At 41.3% G+C, this 18,930-nt stretch overlaps 1 protein-coding gene across 1 annotated transcript in view; it reads right to left on the minus strand.

Moving 5' to 3' along the window:
* Positions 1 to 7,532: 7,532 nt before the first annotated feature.
* Positions 7,533 to 18,930, minus strand: part of LOC108580379 (neural cell adhesion molecule 2-like) — a 27,197-nt gene continuing 15,799 nt past the window's right edge. The window contains exons 3-5 of the mRNA XM_017944115.1: positions 11,253 to 11,408; positions 9,812 to 10,145; positions 7,533 to 7,672 (exon numbers count right to left, since the gene is read on the minus strand). Of these exons, the coding sequence (XP_017799604.1) occupies positions 7,533 to 7,672; positions 9,812 to 10,145; positions 11,253 to 11,408 (630 nt within the window). The remainder of the gene's footprint in view (positions 7,673 to 9,811; positions 10,146 to 11,252; positions 11,409 to 18,930) is intronic.

Raw genomic sequence — 18,930 nt, forward strand, 5'->3', positions numbered from 1 at the left:
CGGACAGTCTTTGGAACATTATAACTTTTTCAAAATCGGACGAAACGACTTCAGTTTCTTTGAAAAGTTAGAAGAGAAAAAATTGCAATTTATGGAAATCTTTTTACAACTTTGTTATCTGAGCCTGATTTCATCGAAATCGGTTAACGTTGCTATGAGTTACAAGCGATTAAAAATTGTGACTTTCGGCCTATAACTGTAATAAATCTGAAAATTCTTTCATCTTTCTGCATTAACCGATTCCGATGAAATATTCAGCGTGTGTATAATCGACATAGATCTACAAAACGTATGTTTTAAAACTTCGTTTCAAGCTCGGATAAAAAAGTTGTAAACAGTGACCTTTACAATTTTCTACGTAATTTTTTCCAAATTTTTTGCACACGTCGTCTAGCACACTAATCCTCATAAATTCTCAAGAAAGCTCAAGTCGTTAGGCCCAATTTCAAAAAAGTTATACTTTTTTTAAAGAGTGTCCGAATATTAGTCACTGTGCATATCTGTACTATTTCAAATATCAACCTTATTGTAGAAGTGAAATACGAGATTGAAACGAAGAAAAGGAAAGAAACGAATTGTTTAACGAATGGAACGCAGGGTCCATTGTTTTCCTAAAAATAAACGAACGGTACTGCGAGGATTTTGAAAATCGATTCGTTGCGAGATGCTCCATATAGTGCGTGAATCACCCTCTCGATAATTTTCCAATTTCGCCGCTGAATAGAAGTGAAACGTTAAAGGTTTCAATTCTCTTAGCTATCGGGGACGGAAATGAAATCACTTGTAAACCCTCTTACTTTACTGATAGAACCACCTGTCAATAGTGCACGGATCTAGAACGCTATACGTTGTTTCCGAGGTTATTACCGTACTATTCAAATGCGTTCGATTACAATGCCAGTCAGACACAATTACAGAATACACTGAATCGTTCGTCCTCTTTTTACTAAAATTGCGTTCTATATTGCAAAACTGACATCTTCCTATTTTGCATGTGGCCTCGAGCTTTCGAAGCTTTACAGAAGTCGATAAATCGAATCGAACAATTTCGTTCGGGAAAAGTGTAGAGTAGAAATGATTTCGTGCACCGTCGGAGCTGTGTGTACCTTTCTGTGTTAGTCGAACAACCTTCGTTCAAATGGAATAACGAATATCTAAACTAATAAGGTTGCACGTTGGTAATCTTCTCGTTCTAGAATTTTTCATGCCACGTAGCAAAGTTTCTGTTGTGCACATTCGCCTGATAAAGCTGGTTTGCCGTGTATGTATGTACCTCTCGGTAGTTCAATTTTTAGTTCACCTGGTCAATTTACAGAGGTTTTAATTAAATCCTCGATCATACGAATTTCACGTGAAATAATTCATATAACCGGTCAATAGTAACCAACTCGGATACATGAAGTTATTTGTACGATTAGGTACTTAACTTGTACATAAAGTGAAATACGTCGAGTGAACCAACGTAGTAACGAGTAAAGCTTCATAACAATTATATCAATTGTTAATTTCTGCCGGAGTAATGTGAATTCACCCATCAGTGTAAAGTATGTAGGTACTTTCGCCGTTATCTGACATGCAACTTCGTAAATAATACATCTAATTATTCCAGGAAGCACGACACGCGCGCACACTTTTCTTCCGAAACGCTTTTAACTTACCGAGTGTTGAAAAATTTAAATATGTATATTTGAATATTTGGAATTCGATTGGTTCAATTCGATACTTCAAAAAAGTAAAGTACTTTAATTTGTTTAATTTGATAATTTGATAATTTGATTATTTAAATTTTAATAGTTTGAGTATTTGTCGAAACGTATAAAGTGTGAAGGAATAGAGAATTACGGGATTGTAATAATTATGGGAACAAAGAGTCGGCGTGACTCAAACATAACAATCATTTCCCCTTTTACGATCGAGTATCACGAGGATAATTCTTTATTCTCACAATCAGTCTCGGTCGCTTTTTAACATGGACATGCATACACAGATACAAATCAACTGTATTTTCTTCGTTCCTTTTTTTTTTTCTACATTTCCTCTGGCGACTTACTATCACGATTTCCGGCTCACGTGTTAGTAGACACGTCGAGGCCAGATTATTGCCAGCACGAGACATTGCTTTGTTACGTGCCCACCTTTATATTTACGTGAAATTGTGTTCCAGGAATATGCAGGAGGCCGGTGTTTATCGGTCGGATTTATAACGAAATCTTAAGCAGTACCGAGAGCTTTTACGTCCTAATCCAATTATCGTTGATGCATCATCGATAAACATTTCTCTGTAAATGAAACAATAGCGCCATTACCTTAAAACGTTCACAGGATAATCGCAGACGACGATGAAAATGCTGGTAGAGAATCGTCGTTAAAATGGATATTAATGTGCGTGGAATGTCGTACTATTGAGAAATAAACAAAAAAGGTAAACGTTTTAGTTAAGTGGAATTACTTGGAATCGTGAGATATTTATGAAACCGTAATTATAGCGGACAAAATGATTACGACGTGTTTCGCCTGGTCCACAACGAATAACCGAGGAATGGAGAAGAGTAGCTGTCAGCATTAGCCCATTACGTGTGCATGCTCGCCGAAATGGGAGTACTCATTCTTCTTTGAAGAAATTCCAAACTTTCTCGAACACCTCCCAACTCTGTCCTCCGCTTCTCGAGCGCATGTTCTCTCATTTTCTGTGTGAGTACGTCTCTCTTCCGGCCCCTTTCACGCTATCTCCAAAGAAAGTTGGCCAAAGCCGTAGCGTCCCGCAACCAGAGTTCTCCCTCGCCTCTCTTCCATCTCTCCCTCTTCGTCCGAGGCTTCTCCATGTGCAGGATATTCTTGTTCCTATAAAGAGCTTACTGCTGCTGCTACGCACCGAGTCTCATCATGGATTAAGATCTTCGAATGTCATTCGCATTCGAGATATACGAGGCAAGTACCTACTCGTACTCGGTACAATGTCTTAGCCGTGTCCCCTATTACGACGGAGATTCTGGAAATACTTACGCCCGGGGGCTGCGATTAAAAGATCAACGAAATTGCCGTAGAGAGAAATTTCGAGAGAAGAATCCCTCCCCATTCTCCACTCTATACTCACCGCTCTCTACTCTCTACTCACCTACTCACCACTCTTCTACTACCTACTCTCCCACTCTTCACTCTCTACTCTGCATTCTCTACTCTTTAGTCTTCACTCTCCACCCTCTACTCACCTACTCACCACTCTCCTACTCCCTACTCTTCCACTCTTCAGTCTTCTACTCTGCATTCTCTACTCTTTAGTCTTCATTCTCCGCCCTCTACTCACCTACTCACCACTCTCATACTCCCTACTCTCCCACTCTTCAGTCTTCTACTCTGCATTCTCTACTCTTTAGTCTTCATTCTCCGCCCTCTACTCACCTACTCACCACTCTCCTACTCCCTACTCTCCCACTCTTTAGTCTTCTACTCTGCATTCTCTACTCTTTAGTCTTCATTCTCCGCCCTCTACTCACCTACTCACCACTCTCATACTCCCTACTCTCCCACTCTTCAGTCTTCTACTCTGCATTCTCTACTCTTTAGTCTTCACTCTCCGCCCTCTACTCACCTACTCACCACTCTCCTACTCCCTACTCTCCCACTCTTCAGTCTTCTACTCTGCATTCTCTACTCTTTAGTCTTCACTCTCCACCCTCTACTCACCTACTCACCACTCTCCTACTCCCTACTCTCCCACTCTTCAGTCTTCTACTCTGCATTCTCTACTCTTTAGCCTTCACTCTCCGCCCTCTACTCACCACTCTCCTACTCCCTACTCTTCCACTCTTCAGTCTTCTACTCTTTATAGTCTCCACTCTCCACTCACTATTCTCTACTCCCTCACTCTTCACTCTCCACTCACTATTCTCTATTCCTTCTCTCTCTCTCTCTCTCTCTCTGTCCACTCTCCACCCTCTACTCTTCACTCTCTTCTCCAGTCCTCTGCCTCTCTCGCTCGCTCTCTACTCTCAACACCCCATACCGCTCGTATCTCTCTCTCTCTCTATCGCTCACTCACTCTCTACTCTCCTCTTCTTTCTTTCTCGCCCTCTTTCTCTCTGTTCCCCTTTCACCGAAGCGAACTCTTTATAGTCTCCACTCTCCACTCACTATTCTCTACTCCCTCACTCTTCACTCTCCACTCACTATTCTCTATTCCTTCTCTCTCTCTCTCTCTCTCTCTGTCCACTCTCCACCCTCTACTCTTCACTCTCTTCTCCAGTCCTCTGCCTCTCTCGCTCGCTCTCTACTCTCAACACCCCATACCGCTCGTATCTCTCTCTCTCTACTCTCCTCTTCTTTCTTTCTCGCCCTCTTTCTCTCTGTTCCCCTTTCACCGAAGCGATAACAATAAGCGCTGAGGGGCGAAATTGAAAATCGATTCCCAAATAAATAAAGACATATTAAACATCCGGATATTATGGACGCGCGTCGACGCGAACTCATTTGTTACGCTCAAATAGATTACCGAAATGCGGGACCGCAGCGGCGTCAGTGTATCGACATTTTCTCGCGTTATTTGTCAACGCGGTGTGTATTCATTATACACATCGATGCGCTCGTTTGTGCTACGATTTTCTCATCGATACACACAGCATAGCCGGCCCGTTCTCGTTCTTACACGATTTCCGGCTCTCTCTTGCACCATCGTAGGAAACATTTTCCCCCAAAAGGATCGAAAGGATCGAAACGAAAAATTCATTCGTTTGTTCCCTTCTTTTATCGCAATTCGTAGGAAACTTCGAGCCGAACAAAAATGGTCTTTTGTAAGGTAAGCGAGGACGCTGCATCGCTTTATTGCACTAGTGTTTCAATTTAGCACCCGTTAAAAGAGTTTCGGTGCTTTAATCGCAAAAGTTCTGCGCGGTCAGGTAGAAAATAAGACAAGAAAGCACGGGTCGTGCAGAATGAGGTTAGAGGACACGGGGAGCGGAAGGGGTGAAGTCGAAAAAGGGAAGGAAGAAGGAGATATGTATGCGGTACCGTGCCGTGGCAAGGCACCAAAGACGAACGTAGATTAGCACCTGCCTACTAAATTAACACTTTATCCCTGGGTCATATAGTATTTCTAGATAATTCACGAATAAAATCCTACATCGTTCGAAATCTCTCATCTTTACGTTCGCAAATCATTTAACAAGAACGAAACGAAATATGATATACAGGTTGTTCCCGAGCTACTGGTACAACCTGAAGAGGGGTGAAAAAATAATTAGAAAATTTAGCGTAACATTTTTTCATGCGAAACTTCATTTCTGAATAAATCAACGTTGAAGATTCGCCGAGTATACTTACACTTTCATCTAACAGATATCATTGCAAAAACTACCTGCATTGCTATTTGAGTGTATCGCGTTAGACAGTGAAGGATAAAAAATGAAATAAGAGTAAGACTGTGATGGTAAAACAGCTTGGCCATCGCGATTCCTGGACTTGACATCGATGGGTTTTTGCTTGTGCGGCCACGTCAAATCTCTCGCGTACCACGACAGGAATGTAAATAGGGAACAGTTTAGAGAGAAAATTATCTTTGTATTCGAACATTGGAAAACAGAGAATACTAAAGAAAACGTTCAACGTAGATTTATTCGAAAACAAAGCTCCCTACAAAAAAAAGGAATTTTTCCTCTTTCCGGTCGTAGCACCGATTCGGAAACACCCTGTATTCGTTGGTAAATCAAGAAATCTCGTCGTGATCGAAAACGGAGAAATCAGCGTCCTCGTACGAGCAAGCACGATATTCAACGGTCTTATCGATTAATCGAGGTCCCGAGTCGTCCTTACAAGCTCGTTCCGTGGCTACAATAACGTTAGGTGCCGTCGTTATTCCGCCCCTGGCGGATTTCGATATTTCTCCGGCCGAATTTGCGGTTGAATTAATCCGTTTTAACAGAATTCCAAGGCAAGATAACGATGCCTCTCTCGTAATAACGTTTGCCACTGGCGTGTTAAAGCTCGCCTAAAGTTCGAAGACTTCGAGAGATAGATAACGTTGCGTCGCGACGTTGTAGGTGGAGGTGCGGCGGTGGGCGAATGTGGCGAACGTGCACGTTTATCGGCCTCGGAACCTACCCTCTCACCTATCGCGCAACTTTTCTTTCAGAGTTTCGTGAAATAACTTTTCTCTCGCGTCGTTTGTTTCACGGTGATCGTGCTACTTTACGTTCAATTTCCTGCCTCATCGTTTACCCACCGAACATCGAGAACGAACGAACGAACGAACAAACGACAAACTTGTCCCGGCGAAATATGAAACGTCGTTACGGTACATGCACGTGGGAATTTTTCGAAGTAAATCATCGTCTCGCTGATTTTTCTTTACGATTAATGGTTTTATTGAATCGTATAATTAATACGAGAATGTAATATTTACATCGATTCCATTTCTTAACCCCTCGGTTTACTTTTACGTGGATATCCGTCATGAACCTCCGACACATACGGACTGGTGTTCGCGGATCGATTCTCTTCGCGATAGACACGAATGAAAAAGCTCTGGTTGCATCCGGGGAAAAAAGATACCGGCGAACGCACGATATCGGAGATTCGTTGGGGAGAGTGTGTGGGAATGAGGGAAAACCCGTTTCCACGTCACAAAATGTAACGGTGCTCGTTCATCTCGAGAGTCCACGCTTATATACAGGTGTATGTATACATTCATATATGTATAATGCACGTACGAAGAAAATAGTTCGCCCATCGCGCACAACGGAAAAGGAGGATCCTAACGAGTAAGAAGGCCGACACTTGAACTAGGGAGTTTCTGTCCCCTTCGCGAATAAAACGGGGGGGAGGGGTCAAAAAGGAGGCAGAAAGGGGGTAGAAAGCTCCCTTCGGAACTCCGCGACGCGTTAGATTCCCTTCCTCGAAGAGAAGTTAAGAGTAGAGGAAGGTATCTTACCGCCAACTCTTAGATCAATTCCAGAACGGGGGATAATCGTTATTCCGACCGCGCCCACGTTTCCTCGAAACAAAGAAATTGCGAGATTAAAGAGGGACGTGGAAGGGACAGGGGACAGAGAGGGGAATGAAACAAAAGGATCTCTCGGTAGCTGGAGTAGAGTCCTCTGGCCTTGCGACGATCGAACACGGTCCCTCACTCGAGGAGGGTGCACGAGCACCAAGTTGTTCCTCGGTTTCTCTTCTCCTCGTGACAGACACACTCAGTGAAACGAAACAACGTAGCACACGCAAAGGGATCCTCTCTTTCTCTCTCTCTCTCTCTCGTTCTCGTTCTCTCTCTTTCTTTCTCGTTCGGACGGTGATTCGCAATTTTCCACGGTGTTCACACGCGAACGAGGTATACTCGCGACGATAAAATCGGGGTCTCTCTCGGCACCAAGTTCAAGGTGATGGCGTATCGTGGAGCTACGGCTGAAAAGACGAATCCTATGGTGTGATCCAATTGATCGCGCGATTTACGGACTCGTCCCTGCGGAAGAAGATGGACCGGGTTGCGGTGACACGGGGCACGGCTCACACTGGCCGTTCCCACAATTTTCGACGGTGATTCACGTCGGATAGAGGCCGGTGAGGCTCGGTATCCTCCAGCTGACGACCGCCAATAAGGACACGAGGAAGTTGCTCGGGGAAATTCTCGGGCCGCGGTTCCTTCTGTCCCCGCCGTGCATCGCTGCCGGCTTCTCCTCCTCTGAAACAAGATTAGAAGACTCTGACTTGATACTCTGTGAAAAGAACAAGCCTTTACTATCGCCTTTACTGCAGGGACTAAGTGAAGGCGCAGGTCTGTGTCTCGAGACACAGGGGGAGAGAGAAAGAAAGATTTCGTTCGGAGATGGGGTAAAATACCCCTGAGGGCGACTGCGACGCTTTTAAATGAGCTCGACCGGTCAGACACCGAGAGGTAAGGTATCAGACGAGACGAGAGACCACTTTTTCTATTCTTTCCTTGTCCCTCTGTAGGAAAGTTCAGCTTCGTAGTCGGATCACGCGCGCATCGACGAGTTGCAAATCTCGCTCTCGCCAGGATTTCTATTGAACTCGTGAAATATCGACGCCCGCGAGACAAGATGGAACGTTTTCGTTCTGTTTCACTCGTCAACCGAGCGAGCACCTCCTCTACATTAAGAATTGAACGTTCGCCGATTAAAGTATCGAGCTTTTGTTTCTTCCGGTTCTTGATGCATTCACGGCATCTGGATAGGAGCAGAAATTCCGATCGTGTGAGTCGAAGGAAGAAATGTTTCTAAGGTTCGAAAATATAGAAAGATTAAGTTCGAAATTTCCCGAAGTTTGTTCTTTCGTGTCTCGTACAGCAGTGATCGCCAATTTTGGTAGTGATGGAGAAATATCAACGGCCTGTCGATTATTATCGATTAGTATCAATTTCCGCTGACGAAAATAATCCATGTTTTTCTTGTTTCGTGATTCGAAGTTTATCCCGTTATATTGGACCCTTGTAGGACTGTGTTGTACTATAGGTTAGCAATTACAATTTCCGGTTGCAGGTTCAATTCCAATCAATCTCCTAACAGCAAGGGAACCTCAACTCCTTACGGGAATCTCGTAACACGTGGAAATTTGTATTTTTAATAGTAAGAATTACAAAGTATCGCACAATATTGAATAGAAGATTAAGAATTAAAGCAAAACATGTTAACATACTAATTTTTTTCATGAAAATCAGTGACTCTTTCTTAAATTATATATTTGGTATACTGTAGGGGAGAGTCGTGCAGTACCGGCCACTCTAAGTTTTTGTACTATAACTTGGGCTAATGTCGGTAAAAATGAAATTTCGAAAAAGCAATTTGTAGTACAAAGGGTGCTTGATAAAAGGGGACAAATTTGTTTTTCTTAAATTTTCTCATAAAGATAAATAATTCGTAGAAATAAAAAAGTTGTAATTTGCATCGAACGAAAAATTGTCGTACAGTACCGGCCAGCTACTTAGTAGATTTGAAGGTCTAAGTAATAACTAACGTTAGTAAAAATCATTTAAAAATAGAATAGGACTTTTATTTAGGCACGTCTACAAATGTCACAGGTAAAATGATCGATATTTTCTTGATCCGTACACTCCACGTGAGTCCAACCACTGCAGCTATGAAAAATAACTTTTGTCGTACGGAACACCAGCGTAGTAAACGTTAAACGTCTTAGAACTCTGGTAATACTGAAGAAAACAGAACATCGCCGGAACATGTTGCTCAGGGCTATAGTATTCATTTGCTTTTCCATCAGTAGTGCAGTCAACTAACAGTATAAGCGAAATCTAGCTTTGGCCGGTACTGCACGACTCTCCCCTAAATCTCTTACAAACATGCGAGCTAAATTTCAAAAAATTATGATTTCTCATCTTTCCTTAAAATGTCTTTAGAAATGCACAAAATCCGAAGCAAATTTTAGTATTTAACTACAAAGATCCCTTTGAATAAAGAAATGTTTCCAGAATTTAATCTATCGGAAATAATCGATAAGTATCGATAGTTAGAATTTCACTAGGAAAATTACAGAAACCGTTTACATTTCTCTCCTACCACTTATGCTTATTATAAATTTTATATAAATATATCGTTCACATTATCGTTCATTTAGGTATAAGTTAATAGCGTATAATATGTTGTTTTTATATAAAATAAGCTGCTTTTTAAAGAAAAGATGCGGTTTCATTCCCGCGTCAATTTGGCGCGTGTCCGTAGAGATAGGTACATAAGAAATGTCCGTAAACCTAGTGTTAAACTATCTTTGATAGGACTGTTTTCCTATACAACGTAGATACAGCTTTACAATCGCAAGTTTTCTCTGTAACAGAAGTAATTTCTCTCACCTTCGAGCACGTGTACCATCACGTATGCGGGCCTGGCGTTGCTCGGCGCGCACGTATAATTCCCTTCGTGCGTCGGCTTCGTTTTGTTCACCATTAAAATCGAGCCGCTCTTGGTCAGCTCGACTTTCACGCCTGGCTCCTCGTCATAATTGATCATATGCCCCTGACGATACCAGAAAACGTAGAGGGGCGATTCCGCGGCTGCCAGGAGTTGACACTCGAGCCGCAGGCTCGAACCTTGCTTCACATGCAAATCAGGCGCGCCCGGTATGATCGAGTACGCTTCCGTGATCTTCAAGTGTACGAAGTTCCGTTGTACCGGGTGCGACGTTATCTGAAATTTCGATACGGGACTAGTTGCTTCGCGATCATCATCGTGTCTCGACTTACTACCTGGAAACGATCTTCGAAACGATCTTTGGTAATGGTACAACCGTAATCAAATGCAGGTGATTTACAAAGAGAACCCTCTCGTGAACTCTAAATGCCAAAGGATCGACCTGTGCTTCGCTCTCGCAACAATTTGTGGGTTACATTTAAGGGGGTGCACCACCCTGAGGTGTTTAAATATAGGTAAAATTTGGGAATTTTTTTCGTAGCTAACTACTGAATGAAAAATTTCAATTTTTCTCAGAGGATGTAAGTGTAGCTTTCAGCTTTTTTCTCGAATTTTTAGAAAGCAAAATTGTTACAAAATGGAGTAATGCAAAATAATAATTTGAAATAAAAAATTCTTTTTGATTTGTAAATATATTACCTACGATGTAGCTTCGATTTTTTCGATATCTCAGTTATTTATTTTTTTTTAGGAACGTTTAAAGTTGCTTTTCTTTTTTAAACTGCCTCTCAAAGTACCAATTTTCGAAATATCTAAGCCGTCCAATCAATCCTTGCCAACGATGGCGACTAGCAATCGATGTTCTATCAGAACTTGCTTCCCAATAACTCCTCCATTTTGTAACAATTTTACTATTTAAAAATTCGAGAATGAAGCTGAAAGTCACGCTTACACCCTCTGAAAAAAATTGAAACTTTTCATTTACTAATTACCTGTGAAAAAAAATTCCCAAACTTTACCTATTTTTAAATGCCTCAAGGTGGCTTAGCCCCTTAACAAGGTAAATCGATGCGCTGAACTTTCTTTACACTTTATGTACACGACGTGCAAGCGTAGGTGTAATGTAATTAGAAGCACCGCGGTATTACGCGTGTTTCACCGGCGAAAAAAATTTCGTTCCTTCTGCTATCTCCTTTTATGCTGCACGCGGCAAGAAATGTAACATAAAAGTCGCTGTAATATGCCGTCGTAAATTTCAAATACGGCCGCGGCTTTTTACGGCGAAATAAATGATATGCATGTCGCAATGTCGCAACAGTGTGAAGGGATATCGCGTTGAAGAAATGCGTCCTTTATTACGCGTAGATACGCCGGTGAGTATACCTGGCACTCGTATATACCCGCGTCCTGAAGTGTAACCGCTCGTATCTGAAGCGACCAATCAGTACTCGAATGCATCACGACAAATCGATTGTCGATCGAATGGGTAGTGGTGCCGACGGTTAATAACCGTCTGTCTCTGCGTTTCATCCATGTAATCTGAAACATCGCACAGAGCGAAAAAGAAAAAAAGAACCAAAGATGCGACGAAACTTAAGTATGCAAATTTATTCGTGCACAACCGTTATATTTGAATGTAATTCATAGGCGACTGACCCACACTCTGTTCGTTAAATAAAAGCCGGCAACGGGGAAATATTTCATATTTATTTGTTACATCGCGGCCGTTCGAACAGTTGTTTCGTTCTCGTAAGAAAAGTTCGAAATAATTCGGGGCGGTGAAAACGAGTTGGCGACGGTGCAGCAGGCGTTAAAAGCAATTACGCCATCTACGGTAACAATGTATAGGAAACAGCGCGTATCATATCAGGCAATGATAGAGGGAGAGTAAGCCACGCTTGCATCCAATATCAATTACGAACGCCATTAGTGTACCCTAATTTCAGGATAATTTTCATTCCTGACCGTACTGGCCGCGAAACTTTACTCAATTTATCTAACAGCCGTCCCGTCCCCACGGCACCTATATTCTACCTGTAACGAAAAATTTCCTCTCCCCTTCTTTCTTTCTTTTTTAACAGAATTTGCCAAATTAACAAAAATAGCCCTCTGTAGCAGTTTAACATGGTTAGGGGTAGCTAAATGAGACTACAATTTCTAGCATCGATATACATACGTATTACGTACATCACCGGTCGTAAATTTAATTAGGCAATGCAAAAGGGCGACGTACATATGTAATTCAATTCGTTTCGTTCAAGTAGATGAAATTCCAATTCCATTCGTCAAATTCAAAGTTTCATACGGAATTACACAGAGTGAAGTTTATTATTCTCGCCTAATTAATTTTTTGTTTTTTGCCATAGTTCTAGCTTTACTGCATTTCGACGGATGCGACTAAACTTTCGAGCGATAGCGTAATAGTAATTGTTTTTCTAACGTTCTATTTCTAACAGGGGTAATTTATAATTCAATAATGCCAGTTCTACTATAAATGATCGAATGAATTTCGTTTGAAATTGCATTCCAATGCTGCACTTCACTTGACGTGAATAATTACCTGTGATTATTTAGCAATAATAACAGTAATAATAATAATAGTAAGAAGATAGTCCGTATGAGTTTAGACAGGCACTTTTCTGGATTTCGCTTGAATAGAAAATAAATTTTTTATTTTTCGGTAACGAAACATTAAACAGCGGTCAACTTCTCACACAAGCGAATGCAATTCTTTTTTCCTCGCGCTTGACTCCTATTTCAAGAGGGCACGTTTGTTTTAGACTGGCCGATTGTTGGCTCCCACAATGTTCATGAAGCCTGATTATATAGCAAATAACTCTTTATTTGCAACGCAGTTTGTTATGTAACAGTAATGCAATGTAACTGAGTTCTTAAATGTTGAATGTGTGCGAGTCCAATGTCCCGAGGTTCAAAATTCGTGTAATCGTTCGTACCAGAGTTCAGAATTCTCTGTTTCACTAATGTGTTTCTTACAACAATGTCCTTTTTGTCTATCACCCCAGTCCCTTTATACGGTTTTTGTCCGTCCATTTGGGTCCCTCGACGGGAGTGAGATTTGGGTGGGGGGCCAAAACTCCCAATCGAGTTAGGGCCTTGGTCGACGCCCGACGCCAACCGCTCACCCTTAGGGAAAGGGGTGTTCTGGGTGAGGTACGCGTCACCTGAGCTTCTGGGGAAAACCCAGGGTAAGGGTACCGCTCGCTCGCTCGCATGTGCCTCAGCTCGCGTGGGTTCATGATACGTCAATTGCTATTGAGATGCACGAAGAAACTCCAAATTCTCCGCTTTTATGAGAGGTTTCGAGCCCTCCTGACAATAAGGAATAACTAACGAACGAAACATTAAGCGTATTCAAACCTTAATCTGAAAAATAGCAGAGTCGCGTCCGTATCGTAAACCTGGTCTAAACTTAAGTATCCTTAACACCGATCGTAGTCGTTCTTGTTAGCAACGAAAGGGTTAAGATAATCTCGCGCCGCAGCGGTCGATTAATCCGCCACGTATTTCCTCGTTAACGAACACCTCGCGCCGCTAAATAAGAACACGAAAATTGCTCCGCGAAAACAAGCTACCGGCTCTCAAATTGCTCGTTACGCGGGCACAAGGTGGGTGGAAAAATGAGTAGCGGGAAATTGACTTTCAAACAGATTGGACAAACCTTGCGAGTTGAACGCTGGCTTGTACTAAACTCGCGAAAGCTGTGCATGCACGAACATGCACACGGTTCTCGTCGGTAATGCGGAAGCAAGTAACGAGTTTCCTGTTAAGCAGATGCAGGCTCAACTGTAAATACCAGAAAATATCTGCGCATGTTTGTGAACTCGTGATGCATTTACGCGAGGGCTACGAATCGCTCGCTTTCGAAAGCCTGCCCCGCCGCACGCACACGCGTCGGCTGTTTTCGTTCCCGTGTCGCGCGCGTTCATAGTTCGGATTTTTCTCGTCACTAGATTATCAACGTTAATTTCATTCGGTTCTTTATTCGTGCAATTTAAGCGTTGAGAAGCAGAGACGCGCGAGTTCGAATGCAAAAGTTCTCCCGTCGTATTTTTCTGGAGAATTTATTTATAGTTAGTCGTTATCGAAGTAAGAATAACGTAGTATCAGTGCTACAGCTGTATGACACAATATAGACGCACGTTTATTTGTAATTTATTTATAATTAGTGGTTAGCAAAAGAATAATATAACGACAATATCATATTCAGGATATTGAATTAAGTGTAGTATTGTCATAAATACCACCTGTGAATATTTAAATAAGAAAGAAAACGTATAAGGTAAATGTTCCCATTAGCGACCAATTGACTGTTTCAGTTCATTAAAAATGACAGATAAAGCGATACTATATTATTTTTATTTATGTATTTTTTTTTTTTTTTTTTTTGCTATTAGATTATTATTCCAGGGATTATTCCATCGTTAAAGTATTCACCAGCAAGTATAATTAATATACAGTGGGTGATCATATTATTAGAGCCACCTGTGAGAAATTGACGGTTTTACATTATAACCAGTGCCGGATTTACGTATAAGCTGAAAAAGCTACAGCTTAGGGCCTCAAATAAAAAAACAAAAAAATATAAAAATTGATAAAAAACATCTCGTAGAAAAATCACTCAAATGAAGTCAGACAAAATATAGCATTAAAATAATTTTGGCGCATTGTGAATGTGATTGAGATATTTTGTCTTCTCTTTTTTCAAAAGCATTTATTTGAGAGTTTTCACAATGTCGGCTAACTTCAAAGGGTATCTATCCAATAAGATTAATTTTTTATATACTACCAATTATGTTGTTATATGAATTTAATTTTTAACTTTTATTTTCCTATTTTAATTTAAAACTTTCTGTTCTATGAGCCTTATTTGTCGTTTTTAAAACCCTTTAATTATATAATTATTTCTGTGATTTTGTAAACACATCCTTTATTATTTTTTTAATAAAAATTAAAAGACAACATATTTTCATACATTAAAAAGGCGTATTATATTTTAAATTTTTCTGAGACCAGCTGATGTAATTTAAAACAGTAGGGGGCCTCTCGGTTTTGTATAGCTTAGGGCCTCAGCAAGTCTAAATTCAGCCCTGTTTATAACGATTAATATTCAGATGAAAACCTAGTTATACTGAATTCTTATTAGTTTTTTGTAGGATCAGTTATCACAGTATCTCGTGTAAATATTTTTATACGTTAGCGTTATATTTATATACGTACAGTACACGACATGAGACTTTAGACTAACTCATCTAGGCGAGGCCTTAAACAAAAGACCGCGACTATTTTGCCGCTGCCTGCCCTCAGATGTCATTGCTTGCTCGACTCTCTGTTATATTTATATACGTACAGTACACGACATGAGACTTTAGACTAACTCGTCTAGGCGAGGCCCTAAACAAAAGACCGCGACTATTTTGCCGCTGCCTGCCCTCAGATGTCATTAGGTGCTCGACTCTCAACAGTTGGTAAAAAGAAACTATTTTTCAACGATCACGTTCTTTTACCTATCTCCTGTGATTTACCTTAGTGTCTTTCAGCAGCATCGATTCATAAGCGACGGAACTTTCGCATAGACCTAATATACATTCATAAATCGGTTTATCATTCTTGGAACGTGTTTGCGTATTAACCAGCTGACTCCTCCGTCTTGCGGAAACTCGAAGGAACTCCGGATAATTGGCGTCTCGAGCAGAGAGTTTCACGATCGCTATCGATCAATCCAGCCTCGATTTCAAGAGCGTCTTCAATGGCCCGTTTTAATGCATAGCCGGCGTGTAATTACTGCGATTCCATCTAATACGCTCGTAGGAAACGAATTCTCAGGAATATGACATTGCGGGAACCAACCGACCGTCGTAATCCCGGATGTTTCCCCATAATCCTGGATATTCCATGTTGAAAAGGGCCAATTTTCTCCCAACTGTATGCGTACAAGATGAATCCAATATTTTTCACTATACCGTACCACGCTTATCTCGGCAAACATCGGGATCGATTAAACGGCGGCTCTTGGTAAAATGCAAATCGCATTCCACCGTTAAAACCCTCGTCTTCGTTACGCGACCCCTAATTTCCTTTGATATTGTCCCAGCCATCGGTCTTCTTAGACGTGAATTGGCTAACCGATGTTCCAAGAATTCCCCAGGGAAGCTATTAAAGCGAGCGTAGGCAAGGAAGTCTTTATATAACTCGAACCCACCGTGTACACGTGAAACGAACCTGGCATGGCGGCAACGTAGAAATCCATGGAGCATTTTCAAGCTGAGTCTCACCAGTATCGGTAAGAGCTTAATTGGAAACGAGTATCCACGGTAGCCTCATCCCCCATTCTTAATCTCCCGGATGGGAATTGCCATGAACCGCTGAGGAGAATGTCCTTTCTCTGATCGCTAGATAACGTTGCGGTTCGTATCTCGGCGAAATCTTAACAAACTGACTCAAAGATAGAGAGAGAGAGAGAGAGAGAGACAAAAGCACGTTCAAGGAAGCCATTATCCATAGAGGATAAAACGTTCAGGGAACACTCTGTCCGAGAATTCATTATAATCGTTGCTTCTTTATTACATGAATTTCCGCGTCCTTCCAGGGAAGCACCTTTCAACGACATTATGGGAATGATAGATTGTAATTATAGATAAGTATTTAAGCGAGTGTTTGGACCAGAGAGAATATTTGCCCAAAATAACGAAAATCTGAATAAACAACAATGCTACGAATTTTTTCCAAAAAGTGGTCGAACTATCCTGAACTTACCCTAATTTACTGTCTAAAGCTGGAGGAGTTGGGTGACTGAGGTTTAGCAATGGTTTAGGCTGGTTTGCTCGGGCGAGCAATGCGCGGGAAAGTAGTGAAAAACAAAGGGCGAGTATTTGAAAAACAAGGGGTGACTCAGACTTAAGATGAGATTGGCCACCACAAAGAATACTTGAGCTGGAACGATAGATAAAGTTTATTTCTTTACTGCCTTCTATTACAATTTCGTGATTTTTAAGTTTCTTAGTGCCGCTGCCCTTTTTGGGACTGTATTTATAAAAGATTTTTGATAACAATGATTTTTTTTAGAAACAGTGATAGGGTTTACTGGTGATTGGATAGGAATTTTCTAGGAAAATTAAGACGACAGTTTCTTTCGGTGATAACTCAGGAATTCGGTGGGAAAGTCGGAAAACACCGGAGCAAAGGTCCAACGGTGATAAGATAGGGACACGTGTGAAGGTCTAGGATGTGTTAGAGTTAGAATTTATAGAGAATCAGGATTCGACATATGAAGAGTGTTTGGGCCGAGAACATGAGAGTACTCAGGTGAAAGAAGAGTGTGTGGCCACCCAAAGATTTCGGTGGACGTGACTGAATGCGTTTTGAGAACGCTCGCGTAGAGTGAAAGAGCTGGAGAACGGAGAAAGGGAGAATGAGCGAGGGAAAAGATGAAAGTGGGTGAACGAGATGCGCGCGGGGATTTATGAAGGAGAAGTTAGAGGGATAGAGTCACAGAATGAGAGTTATAGAGGGAGCATTCAGAGTTGAAGTGTTGAAGACGTTGTAACCGTTATTGTTCAGTCTCACCCCTTCAAAGCTATCGTCAAAGAAAATCACGTTAATGCTATCATGAATGAAATTTCACCCCAGTATACATTCTTTTATTTTGAAATCAAAAAACGTCAAACAAATGCAATTAAATGTTTGATTGTTATTGAATATTAGATGAAAAGTAGAGAAGTTATTCTTTGTAGCACTTACAAATAATATTGCAAATGAAGTTATTACACATTTTGCATTTCACCGCACATTTCTTATCCTCTCTTCTCAAGTAATGCCAGCATCTGCCCTTGGTATCGATGTGAATGGTATTGGCGTGGTGTCATTAATGTTTTCTTCGATCATTTCTAAAATTCTTTGCCTTAATTTACGCGGCAATTTTCAAACTTCTAACCGTTCTTTTAAAAACTGTTTTTACTAGGGAAAATCCAAAGTCCAAGAAGTAGTTCTGTCGTGTGGGATTTTTCATCCATTTGGCAGCGTACATAGATGAATTGATCTGCTTTACGATAATGTTGCCACTAGCGATATGCGTCGTTCAAAATGAGAGTAACCTCGCTCTCGGACCTATTCTCGTCCGTTCTGCGCATAGGCAGAGAGCGTAGCAGAGGGTAAGACGGAGAAAAACGTAGGCGGTAAAGTGGGAGTTTGGACGTTCTAGCCCTGCCTTAGGCACCTCCCATGCGCGGAGCGAGGTTACTCTCATTTTGAACAGAGTATAGTGTGAATATATACGCACAAAATTAGTGTCGCCAGTGGTTACGTTTTTTAATAAGCATGGAGTGAAATTTCACCCACGGTAGCGTTGAGTGGTCGATCGTTAAATATATTCGTTATTATTATAATTTTTACTGAATATCTGTTTCCAACCTGACATTCCTATAATATGAAAAAAAAAACACAGAATTTATGACATGCAAAATTGTACAAATAACGAGTAGATACTTTTTACGACCGTGCGTTTCATCGATACCTTTTTCGCGGTGAATTGCTCGCATCGCCGATTACATTTTCAATTTTAAATTCAATAGACTCGCGACGGATAAAGCTCTCTAATGCTTTAACGCGGGACCGTAAAATAAAACCGTTATCCAATTACGCTGAAGCAATTACTATCACAGGCACACGTAAGTACGTACGCCTCACATAATTCGCCCGAGAACATCAAAAGTTCATCCGGTTATCAGAGGAACCGGTTTCAAAAGTATTCCCGTAATGAGGAAAGTTTTCTCACCTAACCTTTGAGAAATCACACACGAGCTACTGTGCGAACCACGTGCCGCGACCGTTACGTTTCCTCGTAATTCCAATCTTTTCCTAGCTTAGGTTAGGTAAACGGTCCTTGAACGATAGGGCGTACAAAAAGAAGAGAAAAGAAGGGGAGATCTGTCGAAGCGTCAGAACCAAGCAAATTAAGGTAAAACAAGATACAATCGCGGAGTGCTTATTGTTTGCCAAGTTTAATAAGGTCAGTTTAATAAATATTTGTTGAAGAGTGGTCCCG

The sequence above is a fragment of the Habropoda laboriosa genome, unplaced genomic scaffold (assembly GCF_001263275.1).
Source record: "Habropoda laboriosa isolate 0110345459 unplaced genomic scaffold, ASM126327v1 scaffold9, whole genome shotgun sequence".
In the NCBI taxonomy this organism is placed as follows: Eukaryota; Metazoa; Arthropoda; class Insecta; order Hymenoptera; family Apidae; genus Habropoda; species Habropoda laboriosa.